General features: G+C 34.9%; 2 protein-coding genes, 1 long non-coding RNA gene and 1 pseudogene across 7 annotated transcripts; 3 read left to right on the plus strand and 1 right to left on the minus strand.

The window, feature by feature from the left end:
- The first annotated feature begins 96 nt into the window (after positions 1–96).
- Positions 97–4,519, plus strand: LOC118046677 (serine/arginine-rich splicing factor SR34A). Of its 5 annotated transcripts, none has more exons than XM_073403640.1 (13): positions 97–1,412; positions 1,939–2,004; positions 2,286–2,360; positions 2,437–2,578; positions 2,732–2,778; positions 2,858–2,915; positions 3,130–3,179; positions 3,269–3,325; positions 3,624–3,693; positions 3,724–3,763; positions 3,849–3,938; positions 4,025–4,067; positions 4,196–4,519. In XM_073403640.1, exons 1-13 carry the CDS (start codon positions 1,326–1,328, stop codon positions 4,214–4,216), a joined length of 846 nt encoding a protein of 281 aa, XP_073259741.1. In that variant the 5' UTR covers positions 97–1,325; the 3' UTR covers positions 4,217–4,519. The 5 variants fall into 5 exon arrangements, with proteins under 5 accessions (XP_073259741.1, XP_073259742.1, XP_034911543.1 ...); XM_073403641.1 differs by having other exon boundaries at positions 3,624–3,683; positions 3,714–3,763; XM_035055652.2 differs by having other exon boundaries at positions 100–1,151; positions 1,293–1,412; positions 3,624–3,763.
- Positions 4,520–6,246: 1,727 nt separating this feature from the next.
- LOC118046709 (large ribosomal subunit protein P1w) lies at positions 6,247–7,166 on the plus strand. Its single transcript, XM_035055703.2, has 3 exons — positions 6,247–6,437; positions 6,534–6,743; positions 6,944–7,166. Exons 1-3 carry the CDS (start codon positions 6,369–6,371, stop codon positions 6,992–6,994), a joined length of 330 nt encoding a protein of 109 aa, XP_034911594.1. The 5' UTR covers positions 6,247–6,368; the 3' UTR covers positions 6,995–7,166.
- A 3,546-nt stretch (positions 7,167–10,712) lies between these two features.
- LOC140956222 (uncharacterized) lies at positions 10,713–12,045 on the plus strand. The gene is made up of 2 exons (XR_012171380.1): positions 10,713–11,718; positions 11,823–12,045. It is a non-coding gene; the product is annotated as an uncharacterized lncRNA (long non-coding RNA).
- Positions 12,046–12,397: 352 nt separating this feature from the next.
- LOC118046712 (uncharacterized) lies at positions 12,398–14,586 on the minus strand (annotated as a pseudogene).
- Between the last annotated feature and the right edge of the window lie 2,857 nt (positions 14,587–17,443).

Raw genomic sequence — 17,443 nt, forward strand, 5'->3', positions numbered from 1 at the left:
TTTACAAAATATTTTTAAAATAAAAAAATAAACAGTCACTTATAATAACCAATGGCTGACAAGCAATCACTGGTTGAATCGCCAAACCGGCCTCGTCTTATAACAAGGGCTTATTATTACGCTAGGAAAGTTAAGCGTGTGATTGCAGCCAAAACGCAGCATCGGCCAAAGTTTCAAGCCTTGAGACAAGGAACAACAAGAAACCCTAGCTAGCTTCTTCGTTCTCTCTCTCGAAACCTCCGCGACTAGCTTCCCGACTCACTTCAACTGCTCGCTCCGGCATCGACATTTCTTTCTCTCTCGGTACAATCACCAATAACCTAGCTCATCTCTTTCTCTCTCGAACCTCTTCAAGTTCATTTCAGGGTTTCAAGATTCCAATCTTCGATTGTTAAACCCCAACAACTTCCAAAACTTGAATCTTACAGCAACTAATTGAATTACTGCTCAATAATTACGATTAATCGACTGTGATTTCTTGTTTAATTGCTATTCAATGCTGTTCGTGTTCTTCAGAGTATTTATTTTTAGTATTTTTAAGTTTTTTTCATTAAAAACAAAATTAACTTTTGTTTTGATTGAAATTGAGAAGATGGTAACATTAACTGACTCCATAACATATTGAAAACACTTTGATGCTCCGTTCGAGCTATCTAATTGGAGTAACTCATGTTGCGGTTGCGAAATGTGTGGTGTGGGTTGAGACTGCCAGATGCCCCCTAGCCTCTACCCGAGGGCGACTTGAAAAGGGGGAATTTGGGGGTGTATTTGTAATTTACAGAGTTGTTTTGTTCAATTCTGATTGAAAAGCGAGCTGAGTAAGGTATATAAATAAATATGTTACTTGATCTCTTGACACAAATGCTTTCTTTATGATAGATGACAAGCGCTTGGACAAATTTGAGCTTTGCAATCATGCATAGGGATATAGAGAGGGAGTGGGAAAATCAGGGTGGAGTGGACTTATGAGTATTATTTTTTATAACTGGAGATTGTTACTCACACTCAGAAGAGCTATACATCTGCAAAATATTGTGGAATGATGAGGAGACCAAATATATATTTCCAATTTATTATAGCTTTGGAACTTCTTGGAGAAAATGAGCAATGGAGCTTTTGGAGCATGGTTCACATGGAGGATTGCTCTCTTGGTTTGCTTCATAGTTTTTGGTTTTGCCATACTTTTGTTATCGTCATAGTACATGCTGATGATAAACGCAACATAACCAGATAGAGTTGTTTTTGTTTCTGGACATGTTCCTTTATTTATGCAATGCATTTGCATCGTGCAGTGAAGGCTTTGCTATATTCTTACGATACAAAAAATGAGTGGTCGTTTTTCTCGTACAATCTACGTTGGCAACTTACCTGCAGATATAAGAGAATCAAAAGTTGAAGATCTGTTTTACAAGGTTTGTATTAAATGTTTTCATGTGAAGCTTATACTTCTTGTTAGCAGAATAATGAGATCTATTCATTTTAAGTTAATTATATGTGCACCATTATCATTGCTATCAGTCTCAGAAATGATTATTTTTTCCTACTATTAAGCATGTACATGCCTGTTTGCTATTTATCACTATTTCCTTGAGTGATGCTATATATTTCCAGCATCCCATGCTCGCCTCAAAACATATCAAAAGTTCATTCAGGCACAGCTGTGCTTCTGATCAGTGGATTTAAATATTGAGAAATTTAAGCAATACATTGCTTGTCTGTATACTGCTCCGAGGATGAACAATATGTGTGCGTATGACTTATGCAATGCTCGCTGTTTGCACAATAACATAGAGAAATAGCTGTTACTAGACCAGTTATATATATATATATATTTATATAAAGATGGCATGGTTAGTATTTGCTATACAGCTGCAATTTAGCTTTCCAATGGTTTACCAGTATGGCTAAGCTTCCAGATTTTGTTTTTTGATTTTGCAGTATGGCCGTATCCTGGATGTTGAATTGAAGATTCCACCTCGGCCCCCTTGTTATTGTTTTGTCGAGGTAGTGCTCTTACTACACTTGATCTCTGCAACATATGGAGCTAGGTAGCCATCTTGTATTTTCTGGATGGAAAAAAGGAGAGCGCTTTGAATTATCTTTTGGGGCCATTGTGTGCATTGTTGGTTGTCTTGGGTTGCAACAAGAGTGTAGAGTTGTTTTGAGTCTGGGGTGGGGAGCAACAACTTATTGAGAAAATGCTGAAACTATCCTCATTATCTCACCTAGAGCCCCCTCTCACAACTGGAATCTTCACCATTGGACTCGTGGTTTTTTGTTTGCAGTTTGAAAATGCTCGGGATGCTGAAGATGCAATAAGGGGCCGTGATGGCTATAACTTTGACGGTTCTCGTTTAAGGGTATTAACTGGTTCCAATTGTTTCTCTATATATCTTTTACTACTTGCCTCTTTTATTTCTCATTGTTACTATGCAGGTTGAGCTTGCCCATGGTGGTAGAGGACCATCGTCAAATGATCGTCGTGGTGGGTATGGTGGTGGTGGTGGTGGAGGAGGAGGAGGAGGAGGCGGTGGGGGTGGGGGTCGACTTGGCATCTCGCGCCATTCTGAATTTCGAGGTTTGTTTGGGGGAATATTTTTTTTCTTTATAAAAGATTCAGAGCAATAAATAGACACTGTCCTTCCAAAAACTACCCTTCTTGCATATGGTTTGCTCTAGTTTCCTTCCAAGTAACCTGGATATAATTCTAAACCACATATTTGACCTGCAGTTATTGTTCGTGGTCTTCCTTCTTCTGCTTCCTGGCAAGATTTGAAGGTTGGAGAACTTCCAATGCTTGACCAACCAAAATTTATCTGTTTATGTACCTTGCTTCTTAGTGATAAATTGATTTCAGGATCATATGCGGAAAGCAGGAGATGTGTGTTTTGCTGAAGTTACTCGTGATGGTGATGGTATGCCTCTTAGAATGCTGTAACTTCCCATTCCTGTTCCTGTTTTAGCTTTTTTCTTGAAATTCATCTAACTGGCGTTCAATTTCACATCCCAATTTGGAGTGAGGTGCAAAGTATGCTTGGATGCTGATATTGGAACACACACTGTTAAATATCTCATGAGCTGCATGTCTTCATGCTGCTACTGAATTGAAATTTTGGACTTAACATTCAGGAACTTTAGGACTTGTTGATTATACAAATCATGAAGACATGAAATATGCCGTGAGTTGTTTCTTGGTTAAAAAAAAATATGCTTGGGATTGTTGTTATTTCCTCTTATCTAACAGCTGGCATGGGTTTATGTTATTCAGATTCGGAAACTTGATGATACTGAGTTTAAAAATCCCTGGGCCAGAGCTTATATTCGGGTAACCATTAAATCCAGCATTTTATCTGTTGAGTTGGTAGTAAGTTAATTCAAATATTTGAAAATGGTTTTATAGTGCAGAACTGTCTCAAGCATGCAAATTTACCCTGTTCTCACTTTAATTATACCTAGCGGATCCTTACCTCACTCCCTCCTTCTTCTATTTTGGAGTTAAAAATAGCTCACTATCTTCCACATGGAGATGCTTTGGACATATATTAAGGAAAATATTTTTTTAAAGATGCCAGGCTCATTTAATAATTGCTCTTGGTTCTGCATGTTTGTTCTGATTCGTAAAGGTGAAGCAATATGAGGGCTCTCCATCAAGGAGCCGGAGCCGTGGTCGGAGCAGGAGCAGGAGCAGAAGCCGGAGCAGGAGCAGGAGCAGAAGCCGGAGCAGGAGCAGGAGCAGGAGCCGAAGTCCAAGGAGGAACCGGAGGTGTGTGTGCTTTTTTTTTTTCAATGGCATTCTACTTTGAAGGTTTTTTTTTCACCATAAAGTGATAGCTGTCTGTTTTATGCAGCAAATCATTGGAACGATCTGTTTCAAGGTCAAGGTCGAGGTCAAGGTCAAGGTCAAAAACTAGATCTGCTTCACCTCTCAAGTCATCCAGGTAATTAGTTTCCTTGCATCACATTTTATTTGCTGTTTTTCTTGAGCTAAGGCACCTTTTGTCATTCTCTTGTATTGAATACGCAGACCAAAATCAAGGTCCAGGTCGAGGTCTGAATCTCCCACCAAGGCAAGTCCCCCTTTGGGTTAATCAAAAAAGAAAGGGCAAAGAATTTTTAGTTATTATTTTGTTGTGAGCGTGAGACTTCAATACAGTGGCTAATAATGTACTCAGTATAAGCTCTTCTCCCTTTGCAGGCACGGTCAGGCAGTGCCTGAGCGCTTTAAACTCCGTATCCAATCAGACTGTTACCTGAAACTTCTTCGATGCAGAAAACTCTGAGGCCTGCTTGCAAGAAATATCGAGGGGCCAGTTGTTCTAAATATCCAGTCAGACTGTTACTTGAAATGCTTTGATGAAGGCATGAACTAGTAGTGTAAGGCTTGGTGGTTTCTTGTCATTTTGGATTGCGGATTTTTACCTTAAGCTTAAACCGAGTATTTGTTTATGTTGGCACTTTTGTGTTGAATTTGGATACTTCCCTTCCATCAATTTAAATCAGTGAACATTCAAGTGTGTTATAGTTTGACCTGTTACTTGTCACTCCAGTTGCTCTGATCTGTTTGTATAAAGCGACGGTGCCGTGATGTCATTTTGTTGTCCATTACCGGTGGTACATTGGTGGTGAAATGCCATGGAAAATGAAATGGGACCGAGTATTCTCACCGGTGGTGATGAAAGCGTGCAGATGTGAATGTTTCCTCCTCTTCTTTCACCGCCTGTATGTGCGTGAATGTACAAATTAAAGGCCTTGTTTGGCATGTTTTAGATGTAAAAAAGGATAAAAAAAATGTTTAATTACATAAAAAAAGATAGAAGATATAAAATTAATTAATTTCTTGAAATGTTTTGGAGTGAATCTTTTTATTTTTAATATAGAAAATAAATTTAAATAGTAAGCAAAGCGGTTTTTTGGCAATGGCCACAATATCATCCAAAGGTTGTCACAAGAATCCATCTTGGTCCCACATCTCAAAACCCCATTGGTTAAGGCTATTATATCCGAACTCTCGAGGTAAAGCATTTGTTTTTTTTTGTTTTTTTTTTCTTAGAAGATATTAGTTTACGTGGTCGCAATGATGTGGTCGGAATAAAAATATTTTTTAATGTAATTTTTTAAATTATAAAAAATATTTGTCATTATTATTAAATTAGTTACCTTTTAAAACTTATGATATAATTATTTATCTAACTCAAGTTTAAAATTAAATTATAGGATAGTTATCCTAATATGATTCGATTAACTCGGCAAGTCTAAAAATAACTTAGATGACTAATAAAAAATATGGTTTGATTTTTAAAAATAAATAAATAAAGATAAATTTTTTTAGCATTGTTATTAAATCTCATTCAACATGTCAATTTTGAAACCTCCCGACTTAAATCTGTCTAGTTCGAGTTTAAATTAAACTCTGTGAGAGTTCCGACATGATTTAGTTGACTTGACAGGTCCAAAAGATAACCTGAAATACCTATAAAAAGTGTTTTTTAGCTTTTTTCTTTTCTTTTCAAGTAGACGTTTTTATAATATTGAACATAAATGTATTGGATCAGCTTGGACTCCATGGTTTAACCTGTTAAATCTGTAATCTAGGTGATGAACTCTACTAGGTCTAAGATATTTTTTTCAACTTAATAACATGAAAATATATATATATATATATATACACACACACACGTTTGTAAAATCAAGTATAGAATAACAATTGAGACTTTTATTTGAGATTGTAATAATCTTATAAGATACAAACTGAAACAAAATACAAAGAAAAATTTATAATCAAGTAAATATTACAAAATAAAATTGAAAAAAGAACTAAGATGAAAAGAATAAAAAAGGGAATGAAAAAAAAAAACACTATCTTCTTTACTGTTTATTTGAACATGGAAATAAGTTACGGTGATTCTTGCCCATCATAGACAGATGGACTCCGTCAATTAAGGATCGAGTACGTTTGGTAGTGTGGTAATAATTGTTTTTCAAATAACTTTTCGTACTGAAATACATGTCAATAATTTTTTTTATTTTTTTAAAATTATTTTTGACATCAGCACATCAAAATAATTTAAAATATAAAAATTATATTAAAATTTAATAATTTTTTTTAAAATTTTATGGAAACACAATTTCAAACCGCGTTCCCAGACGCTTCTGAAGTTAGGCCATGGTATCCATCTGGGCACCCACAAATAATTTGCAATAAGGGCTCATTGAACGTACTTGGGCTGCCACAAAATACAAATGAAAAGCAAAACCATTTCTTTCTTTCTTGCCGCTCTTCCTGAAACCCTAGTCCTATCTATAAATACAAATCAAACTCCCTCAAACTCCCTCCGCAGCAGCAGGTCACCAAGCAAATCACAGCAATCATGGCTGGTAGTGAGCTTGCTTGCATTTACGCTACCCTCATCCTCCACGATGAAGACATCGCCATCACTGTAAGAAACACTCATCACAAACACAAGTTGTTGCTTCTTTTTTTCCTATGGTTTTGCGAAGAAAACTAATGTTTTTTTCTTGTAATAATTATGCAGTCAGATAAGATTGCTACACTTGTGAAGTCAGCTAATGTGACTGTGGAATCTTACTGGCCAAGTCTTTTTGCTAAGCTTGCTGAAAAGAGAAATGTGGGTGATCTTATCATGAATATTGGCGCTGGTGGTGGTGCTGCCGCTCCTGTTGCTGTTTCTTCTTCTGCTCCTGCCGCTGCATCTGCCGCTGCTCCTGCTATTGAGGAGAAGAAGGTAAACTTAATGGTGCTTTTTTTTTTTTGGTGTCGAAGTCTTAAAATTGAGTGTGTTGTTTTTGTTGTGATTTGTTTTGCTTATTTGTCAAGGTTTGATTTTCACGGGAATTTTAAATGAAATTGCAGATTTTGTTGTGGGTTATTTGAGTTTAGAGAATTTGTATTTTTTTTTGAGATTTGGTGTTTGTTTACGTGCAGGAGGAAGCTCCAGAGAGTGACGATGACATGGGATTCAGCTTGTTCGATTAGGTGCTTCTTTCCATTGTTATCAATTGTAACTCTTTTGGCCTCTTTATGAAATTAGGACCGGCTCCTAAATTGCAATTTGGTGAAATTTTGGTTGATGATTTGAGAATTTCTGACTGATTGACCATGAATTCTTTCTAGTAATACAAGAATTTTTGATGTTTTAGCATTATAACTTGCTTGTTTATACCGATCATGATTCAGTTCTTAACAAATCTTACTTGTTGGATCAAAGTTCAACGGTTTTGTTGTTTCAAAACTTTCAAATATATCCGACTAAGTTGTTATTTACTATCATAGTTGGGATGGTATCCATGCTTGATGTTCATGGTGTTGGAGATTATCCAAGTTTTGGAAACCTATTAACACAGTTCACGATGGAAGAAGTTTTTTTTTAAGTAATAGTTTTCCAGTTGTATTCGTTACTGTGGCAATGCAGCATTGCTAATATCATGTGCTCGAGTTTCTCTTTGGTTCGAACTTCAGTCATCTTTCCACTTGTAACAGCTAGGAGATGATTGTTTTGCTAATTTCAAAACACCACAGAGAAGAGATCTAGCCTCCTCAACAAAAACCGAACCTAATCTTGAGTCCAAAAACATGGTGCTTCACCGTGAGAGCTTGAAGTTGGTATTTATAGTGGAAAAATAGCCCCTTCAATTGCTGGAATATTATGCTATGTGAATCTTTATTGGACAATGAGATTTGAGTTGGAAGAAATTTGAACCATTTTTTCTGGGCTAAACTGCTTTAATTTACTAGCAAGGGCTATATAAAATGAGGATTGGACATTGTTTTGGCATGCTTACTTGGAACCCACTAAACCAAACTTTCTAACGTATAAGACAAGAACATTAGCCCTGTCATGATGCACCCATCTATTTAATACATAGTTTGTGTTCATACCAAATAAAAAAATAATATCGATTGGTCCATAGTTAATTAAATTACTTAATTAACTTTATTGAAACACAACTTCTCTTTATATATATCAACTGAGGGAGTAAGGAATAATTTACTCATATATATATCGTGTCAAAAGCTCGCCCACAACATAGCATGTACAAGTGCACCAAACAAACTTTCTTGATCAAGAAAACACTACGAACACCGCCACTATATGCTGTAAAAAATCATGCCACCAAGCACCAACGCATAATTGGAACAAGTAACCGGTCAGATCTCCACTCTCCTCCACAATTTTATATAAATTTAACTACCAAGTGGCTTGTACAAACCACAGTTTTAAAAACCGTTCTCCATAAATTTATATAAATTTAACTAAGAGGTGCCTTTTATAAATTATAATTTTAAAACCCGATCTCATTTAATGAGTTAATCCGTAATTCTAATGATTAGGAGCATAAATCATATTGAGTTTTAATAAAAATAAAAGGATTAACCTGGTATAATCTGTTTTAAAATTTAAGTTGACTCATCATCTAATCAACTTGAAAAAGACTTGATTAAAACTTGATTTTTTTATTTTATTTCTAGAACATGTCTTGCCGAGTAAGGTAAAACCTCTTGTCCAAACACAACCGGACCAACAGAAGTACCTATCTGGGTCGCCTTGTCGTCAACAACAAAGAACCTTCTTTGAGCTTGCAAAAGGTGAGTTTCCAGCTCAGTTTTGACAAGTCCCAAAAGCACCCCACGTCCCGTGTTGGAATTTGGAGAGGCAGTCCACCTTCATCTCAGCTTTCCACGGAGGTGATAAGTCAAACAATGGGTGCTCAACTTCCAATGGGCAGTTGAAATATATCTTTGTCCAGTTCACAAGCAGTAACTGGACCAAGTCATCCTTCGGTCCAACCTCTACACCTACATCCCACCGTTTCTTTCCAGATATTTCTAGGCATTCGAGATGAGATTTCTCCTACCCTTTATATACCTCTCCTCCCTCCCTCTCTCATGTATCGAATCCAAGCAAGAAATCCTTCTCCTTCAAGAAACCTAAGAGGAAATCCTTTTTCTTGAAACCTCAAAAACAAGCCTGTTTTGAGCCACAGAAGACGATCTTTAATTGCTTGCGTAGTTGTTGTAACATATAAGAAAAGAAAGTAAACACAGCCCATTTCTTTGATCCAAGTTTCAATCACGATGATGTCTATGTTCAGTTCATTTGATGCCCTATGCGCAGAATCACTTGTGCAGAAGCTCAGGTTCTCATCCAGTGCTTCCAAAGAAGGGAACAGCCAGCCACAGGTTGAGTCCATGAAGAAGAGAGAGATGTCTGAAGGGAGCGATGGCAAGTCTTCAACATCATCGTCAAAATCATCTCCTGTAAACATTAGCAAGCCATTACAGCAACAAAAGAGGAGAATAAGGTTTGCTCCGGAGTTAGATGGTGTGCACTGTTTTGAGACCATGATTACTTATTGAGCTTTTCTTTCAGTTTTTCACTAACTAATTTCGTGTGTGTGTATATTTAAATATTTATTTATTGCGGGTGATTCATGTAATGTAATCAACATTTTGCAGTTATAAGACTCACTTTTCCCTCTTAATCTGTAGATTTAACATCATTAATTAAATTAAATTCAAGTTTCTTTATAGGCAAAACCGCGACCAAGTCTCGTGTTTTTATTTTTTATTTTTTTATGAATGAATAATTTCATTAGCCAAGAAGGTAAAGAATAAAAATAAAAAATGGAATTACTGTGATAGCTTATTGATTGCTCTGATGATGGCCTCCACCTCCGATGAAACTTAGGACGCCAAGTAAGGAATAATTTCTTGCATGATGAGGTCATCTGCAAGCAGCTGTCCACTGCTATTTTCGTCAAAGAACTTACCGTAACGATAAGAATCTCTGGCGCCATTAATTCCGATTTCCATTTCATCAATTACTTTGAACACTGAAAAAAGGTTTAGATGAAGGGAAGATTGAAGTTTTCAATACTTGCAAGAAACCATCATGTTTTAAATGCCATCAGCACACGTACCTATGCTTTCTTGATGCATCTTTCTTGTTTACCAAGCGGCACATCTCTTGTTCTTATCTCCTATTTCTAATTAAAAAATCTTTCTGGCATAATATTCCTTAAGGCATTCAAGACATTGACCGTCTATAATATCTCATGTTTTTCATATCTCTAAATGTTGTTTAATTTTTCTCAAAAATAAAAAAGGCGATAGCTTGCCAAGTTTTCCATAGATCATAAAATCGCACAGTTTTGGTTTTTTAAAAAGTTAAACTAGGGGCAGTGTGACCAGTGAGACTAGGTCAACTTTTATCCCTGTTTGTTTATTAAAAAATATATTTTTTTATATTTAATAATATTATAAAAAATATTTTTTAATATTTAATTATACTATAAAAAATGAGTTAGAAAATAAATTATTTTTTATTTTTTTAATTTTATTAAAAAATGAGAACCTAAACTGTCAGATTATAAAGTTAAGAGATGATGAAATTAAAAAAATAATTAATTTTATAAATTATTTTAAATTAAAAATAGCAGTTAAAAAAATGAGTAAAGAAGTTGAAGGAGGATGAAATTGAAAAAAAATTAATTTCATAAATTATTTCAAATAAAATAAATAACAATCAAAAGAATAGAGGTCAAATCTAATAGATAATAAAAATTCAATTGAAAAAAAAAAATAGAAAGAATAAGGACTAAAATTAATAAAAAAATAAAATAAAATAAAATTTTAAATTAAAAAAATTAAAAAAAAATTATTCAAAACAAAATATATAGTAATTAAAAGATTAAGAACCAAATTTGATTTAATTAACAAATAACTAATAACTGGATATTCTTTATTTTTTTGCAACTTCTGAAAAGGTGAAATGTTCTTTATTAACTGACTTTTTAAATGATAAATAAATATAAAAAATTTTAGAAAATAATTTTAAGAAACTATTTTTCATAAAATAAGCAGAAGCCTATTTTAATTTATTTGAAACTCTTATTATACTAGGAAGTCATAGGCCCAACCAAGTTTAATATTAGTGAAGAAACCTTTGGTCTTGAGTAAGTTATTTGGATGAAGATGAAGATTAAAATACATTTATAAACATAAAATATTAACCATTAAACGGGTATGATCAATATATATGATTCAAACCCAAGTCATACATGAGGGGAAGAAATACAATTATCTTGAGGGCAAGTTGCTTGCAAGATAAGAGATGAGCAAAGTGCTATGTACTTGTGTGGTCGGCTCCCTCCCTCTTGACGAGGGCTCTTCTTTTATTCTCAGGAGGAAACCATGTCCAATGGAATAGGTAACTTAAAAATTGGATAGGATTATCCTTTTCATCTCTACCCCAAATGAATGCTCATGAAATCAAAGCCATAAATAGAGCCTAATATACTATAAATTTAAGAAGGTGAAGAGGGAAGGAAGGCTAGGTCCTTAATTTGTCACAGAGAGATTTCCAGTTTAGGTTTTTTAGTTTTTTAGTTTTTCCAAGTCATGATAGTACCATAAGAGATAGTCTTTGTATTCCTTTCTTTCTTGCCCTAGTTTTTTTGCCTTTCTTTCCTCTCTTTATCACTCTTTACTTCTCTTCACTAGCAAGGTATCTCAAATTCCTTTGCTATTGCTTTACCCCCTCCTTAGTGTTTCTCCATATAAAATCAAGTTATTTCATTAGAGGCCATTGTCTCCAAGAATAACATAGAAGAATGACGATGGGTGCAATGTCTGTGACAATGACAGTTGTTGCTGCAACTGGGATTTATTTCTTCGACAAAAGCCACACCAAAGCTTAGGTAATAAACTAGGTCCCTTCATAAATTTCTTTGCTTTCTTTCAACTGTAGTTTTAGTTTCTTATTTATGTGGAAGAATCCAAGCTTAACTTTGTTTATGTTCAGGAGCTGGGAAGCAGAATGAGATCATCTGGTGAAAATATGGTGGCAAAAGTGAATAAGACCAGTGAGATGCCAAAATTAGCACCCCAACTGGATGGATTAAACTGTTTTGAAACATTAATATGTCATTGATTCTGCATGGTCTACGTGGTTAATTATCTCCAACACTGCCTTGCAGAGGTTGTTATTAATGATAAACCATGGACATCACCTTCTTTCTCCAAAACATTACTTACTGCTTCTGTTGTAGCTAGTCATGCATTGATTAGACATTACTAAGGAAAAATGCTACAATTTTTAGTCTAAACTTTTGCTGATTATGATTTATTTGTTAATTCCTATGGCATGAAATGAAAGACGTTGAATTGGAGGAAATGAGTAGAGGGATGTCTCCTATGAAACTTCTCATTCTATAAGATTAGATATTGTACTGGAGCAGAGCATGTAGAGAAGGAAGATTAAAACCTTAATGGGTGTTTTGAACTAATAATATGGGAGAAGCTATCCATCAAAGCACATGACATCTTGTTGACAAATATTTCTGCAACAAGTGGGCTAAAATGAGACTGATGAACATAAACAATGACAACATCTTGTAGAGCAGATGATATATGGACCTTTAAGTATCTGTGGTTTAACTGATTGAAGAGAAAAATTCTGCTTTGAGTAAAAGCACCCTCTATCATATCGCATTATCGACATGTTTTTGAAGTATGATACAAAATTATACAACCTCCCACTACCACTGAAAGGTAAGAGTGACCCTGGTAGTTAAAAAGTAGAGCATCTCTCATATTGGGTTTTCAACTTTCAAGTAGTTCCAGCATTCAATCTTGCATTCCTTCCCATGTTTCCAAACCTTCTTCCCATATTGAATATAAATGCCTTCGTCAAGAGTCCTCTATCAAAGCTGCATGCAAGGATAATAGCCCCACAAAAAATTAGAAGCTTTGGTATGTTCTGGCCCAAAGACTTCTCAGAAGTAGTGGTAGCTGCTTCATTCTCTGACAAATTCTCATCACCACCCAAGGATCTCAGCAGCTCTGGATTTATTTTGGTGTTAATCTGAGCGATGAAAGCAGGCCGAGAAAGTTCTGCCCCTAATGCTCTTGCTTTTTGGTAGGCATGTAAACCAGGTTCAATCTTCTTGACAGTTCCCCACATGCCCTGCCGCACTCCAAGCTTAACGATTTCCTATGGGATGCCCATGTCTTCATGATGGAAGAGCAACACTTCACAAGCAGTCAGCTGGCCATCACCTCTCCTCAATTCCACTGACCAAGTGTAATTCAAGCGGATTTAGCTGTTAGTCACTATTCTAAGTCTCATGACAAATAATTTAGAGACTAGCTCTTTACGGGACAAAGCAATTGCCCAATGGTCTGGGGTAGTGAGAATCTGAAGAAATGTTTCAAGGTGAAAAAGGATCTATTCAATTAAATGGAAGAAAGGACGAAGATATGATATACCTGCTCGGATACACCAGCTTGAGTAGTATAGGTCAACCCGTCTAGGCTTATCTCGCCTTGGGACAGATGAGCATGGTACTCCCTGAAATTAGTTAGATGCAGTCAATTAGATTGGAGGTCCAAAATCTCAGTGATGATTGCAAAAGAAAACAAGCAGGCTTGATAAAAAGCTTATAGATGAGATTGCAGAATGCTCCCATTTATTAATAAAGAAAGTCTTTTTCCACAGGACCTTGTGGTCCATTGCTATCTCTCTCCCACTAGTGGGAAGTGATTATGAGTTTGAGCAATAGAAAGATGTAGTTCTAGAAGAAAACTTGGTTGGTTTGGGAATTGTAATTACACAGAGAGGGCCTCCCTCATATGGAACGAGTCTTTTCCATTCCTATCACTGTGTATCGTTTCAAACATTTTTTTAGAAACAAGTTACTAATTTTTCAATTCACCTGAGTCAATTCAATAGGAACTGGAACTAATAAGAATTACACTCTGAGAAGCACTTTAAGCCATCCCAATTTTAAGCCAGTGAGAATCAATTGTTTATTTGTACCCTATGGTTGGGGATATTCAAAATGGAAGGTTTCAGAAGACCAGTTCAACTTAGTTAGCATCAGCAGCCCTAGCTGATTGGCTTGTTTGACCTCTGTTACCTTACATGTAGCTGAACTCAGTTTCCATGTTTGTCCCAACATAAGTTTAGTTAGGTACCAAATAGATGTTGCTTAATATTATTATTATTGTACATATATGTATTCTCTGATTCATACCTTCGTCACATAGAAATAAGATCTGCCCGACTCCCATATTCGTCGACCTATTATGTATTCTCTGTCACTACAGAAAAAAAGAAACTGCAGCACAAAGCATTGGTAGGAGATGAGCACATAAAACCAAGACAAGCTTTGATTTAGAGCTTATGAAAGGAAGACTCACTTTTCGTATCTAATGCACTAGCATGGTCCCTGTGATGGAACATTCATCTAATATTGCAAAATAAACAAGCATGTCATCCCACTTTGTCCGGAAGTCATCATCCCAAAAGAAGTCTTTCACTACCTCTGGTGAGGCATCCTCAAAGACAGTACTGCTACGGATATTAAGGAGGACAATCTAACAACCCATTTAAACAAAAATTGATCAAAAAAAGATGTTTATATTCCACACATTACCAAATTGAATCAGAAGACCTGATAAAATTGTTGGCCTGTATTAAATTACTGTTTGAATAAGAGAGAACAATCTACCTTGGGATCTCTCTTCCATGCTTGGTATCTCATAGTTGTGGTGGAACGATCCATCATATGTATCCAAGTAGAACCTCCATCTTTAACCTCAACAAGCTAGTTCAAATGTTTTAAATCCTCCTCCGTGACTAGACTAGAAATATTAGACTGCTCTTCATTCAGCTGTGATCTACTAGACAAGTACAAATAAGAAATTATTCACTTGCCCCAAATTAATCTCATTCACAATTTTCTTTGATATTATCCAAAACCATTTTATGGTCATCCCATAGAGAGAAAGTTTCCCATTGTGTGTCAAACCCAACAATTGATAATTCTAAACAAATCATAAAGCATGAGATCATTGCCAAACTGGAAACTATTACTACAAGGAATCATAGATTTTCTGTTTCTCTCCTCATCCAATTCCAGTATTTGCACAGATTCAAGTTTCCCATTAGATACCATACTTTCATACCATAAGTTGTCATGATCGCACAAGCAACCCTCAGTTAATCAAATTGATTACAAATTTCAACTCCACAAAATTATTGAGAACTTTACCCGTTATTTAACAATAGACAAAACAAATACGACTGACAAACTTCTAAATTCATTCAAAGATTGCAAGGCTCATTTCATTTAATCTTTTATTGATACAGGAAACTAGACACTTTGTGATAAGGGCTCGTACCTGCAATCTTTATATTTTGTAGGTGGCACATGAGATGGTTTTTGATGCTCTGAATTTTTGTTGTTGTTGTTGTTGTCCACAACCCAAGAAGCTTTGCGATTTGAAGACCTCACCAAGAACTAATTCCATTGCGAGAAAGAACCAAAACTCTTCAATGGAGACATCAAAAATCGACAAGGTGAAGATGGCAACGATGACTCCAATATCTTTGATACATAAGAAGTCAATTTGTCACTTTCCCTGGTCACCCATTTAGGCTTCCATGACCATCCAATAATCAAGCCAATAAGAAACGATATCCACAGTGGACCTAAAAAACCCACCGTTTCTGTACATACACCTAACATTGAAGAGGGATGCTCTAAAATATCATATAAAGCCGCAGTCAAGGCCATAACATCATATAAACTCACAAAACCTCTAAATTTGTAATCTTTGTTGTCTTTGGTAACAAAAGTTTCAATTTTTGAATCAAGTAATCAAGGAAATTGATAACTCAAGGGATAGACAACAAAGGGTTTCAAGAAATATAGAGAAATATCAAACCCCAAAAAGAAATATCACATGAATTTGGTAAGAAGAAGACAAAGAGGGTGTCTGTGTTTGTTTTTGTGTGTGAAGATGATTGAGACATGAGTGGTGGTGGCAAGAAAAGATTGTGTGAGTGGATAAGAGAAGAGGTGGGCTGGGTTCATGTCACCATGTTGTTTTTAAGAACTTTGCAAAGCAACCTTGTTTGGTGTAGGAGAGATCTTCTAAAAGGAACTGTGTGCATAGAGGAGGGGGGCCCAGTTTGGGAAAAAAAGAGAGAGAGAGGGGGGATTGGTGGAGACTAACTTTAGTTAAGCACTCGTCTACCAGTACCAACATCGCCTCTCCTAGGTTTGTCTTTATATGTATGTCTTTGGATGTACAAACATGGAGGTCTCAGTTGTGTTGTGTAATAGTGTACTTTGTAGTTTGTTGACATGTTTTTGGGGCTAACTCTATATGAGTCCCTGTATTATTATTATTTTTAAATCTAGTCCCTTTACTAAAGTTCATTCTTTGTATTCCATAATTATTGACGTTAAGAATGTGGAATTCCTGTCAATTGTTTTTTTTGTTAATAAGCATACTATTTTTTTCATTATTTCAAGGAAAGTGTCCTAAAGAAGAAAAATAAATAAATAAATGCTTTTATCCTTGTTATAAATAAAAACCTCTTAGTCTTTGGAAGAGAATTTAGCACTAATAATGTTGTGTTTTTTTAAAAAGTTTTTTTTAATGTTAATAACTAAACAAATTCTTTGCTATCTCTGAATTTTTTTTTTCGAAAATAAAGAAAACTAATTTGGTTTATCCTTGTTACAAATCAAAACATCTTCATCTATTAAAGATGATCCAGTTTCACTTTATATTAGATAGTTAACCTCCGCTCTATTATGGGTTATGCCAAAAAAATATTTAACTTTAAAAATAAAAAAAATTTTTTTTTATGATTTAGGTTGCAGACCTAATTGAATCTAATAAGACTACTTCATCAAATAATATGATAAAAAAAACAATGACAATAAATGGATTAAATTAAAAAAAAAGTGATCATGATAACCAACATAAAAATAATGCTTGCAAATAAATAAATAAACTAATGAATCTCAATTCTTAAACAATTTAATATTGAACAATAAAATTGAGAAAAAAAATGACTCGAGTCAACTAGAATTAGCATGCCAAACCCGTGATATGGGTTGTGAAATCATGAAACCCTATAAAAAGTAAATTAAAAAAAAATCATAATACCCAATTCTCAACAATCTAAATGTAGAATGATAAAATAAAAAAAAAAATCAATTAACCAAAAGAAGTAAAAAAAAAAAAACCCAACAAACCTAAGCAAGGTTGCCAAACCTTACGAGCCATATAATTCAAACGAGATATCCCAATAGAAAGCCAATTACGAGAAAAACTATGAAGCTCAATTATTAAACTAACCCAAATTTGAAGGAAAAAATAAAAAAATTTATTCAATCTTAAAAAACAACCCAAAAAAAGATCAAAGTCACTCAAGTTAAGCTGCCAGACTTGTGATCTAAGTCATGATACTATGATAACCCTTTAAAAAAGAAAGTGAAGAAAATCAAATAGCTCAATTCCCAACAAATAAAATTTTGAATGATGAAATTAAAAAAAAAATTAATATAAAAAAATATCTAAAAACATAGCTAATGTCAACCCGAGTTAACATTTTAAATCTGT

The sequence above is a fragment of the Populus alba genome, chromosome 12, assembly GCF_005239225.2.
Source record: "Populus alba chromosome 12, ASM523922v2, whole genome shotgun sequence".
Classification (NCBI taxonomy): Eukaryota; Viridiplantae; Streptophyta; class Magnoliopsida; order Malpighiales; family Salicaceae; genus Populus; species Populus alba.

What these genes read in the sequence shown, in the direction of transcription:
- LOC118046677 (XM_035055652.2), top strand. Translation starts at nt 1,326, where the DNA reads ATGAGTGGTCGTTTTTCTCGTACAATCTACGTTGGCAACTTACCTGCA. An exon ending in CTTGTTATTGTTTTGTCGAG is followed by an intron (nt 2,005 to 2,285) that starts GTAGTGCTCTTA and finishes TTTTGTTTGCAG; the next exon opens with TTTGAAAATGCTCGGGATGC. An exon ending in AGTTACTCGTGATGGTGATG is followed by an intron (nt 2,916 to 3,129) that starts GTATGCCTCTTA and finishes CTTAACATTCAG; the next exon opens with GAACTTTAGGACTTGTTGAT.
- LOC118046709 (XM_035055703.2), top strand. Translation starts at nt 6,369, where the DNA reads ATGGCTGGTAGTGAGCTTGCTTGCATTTACGCTACCCTCATCCTCCAC. An exon ending in ATGAAGACATCGCCATCACT is followed by an intron (nt 6,438 to 6,533) that starts GTAAGAAACACT and finishes ATAATTATGCAG; the next exon opens with TCAGATAAGATTGCTACACT. An exon ending in CTGCTATTGAGGAGAAGAAG is followed by an intron (nt 6,744 to 6,943) that starts GTAAACTTAATG and finishes GTTTACGTGCAG; the next exon opens with GAGGAAGCTCCAGAGAGTGA.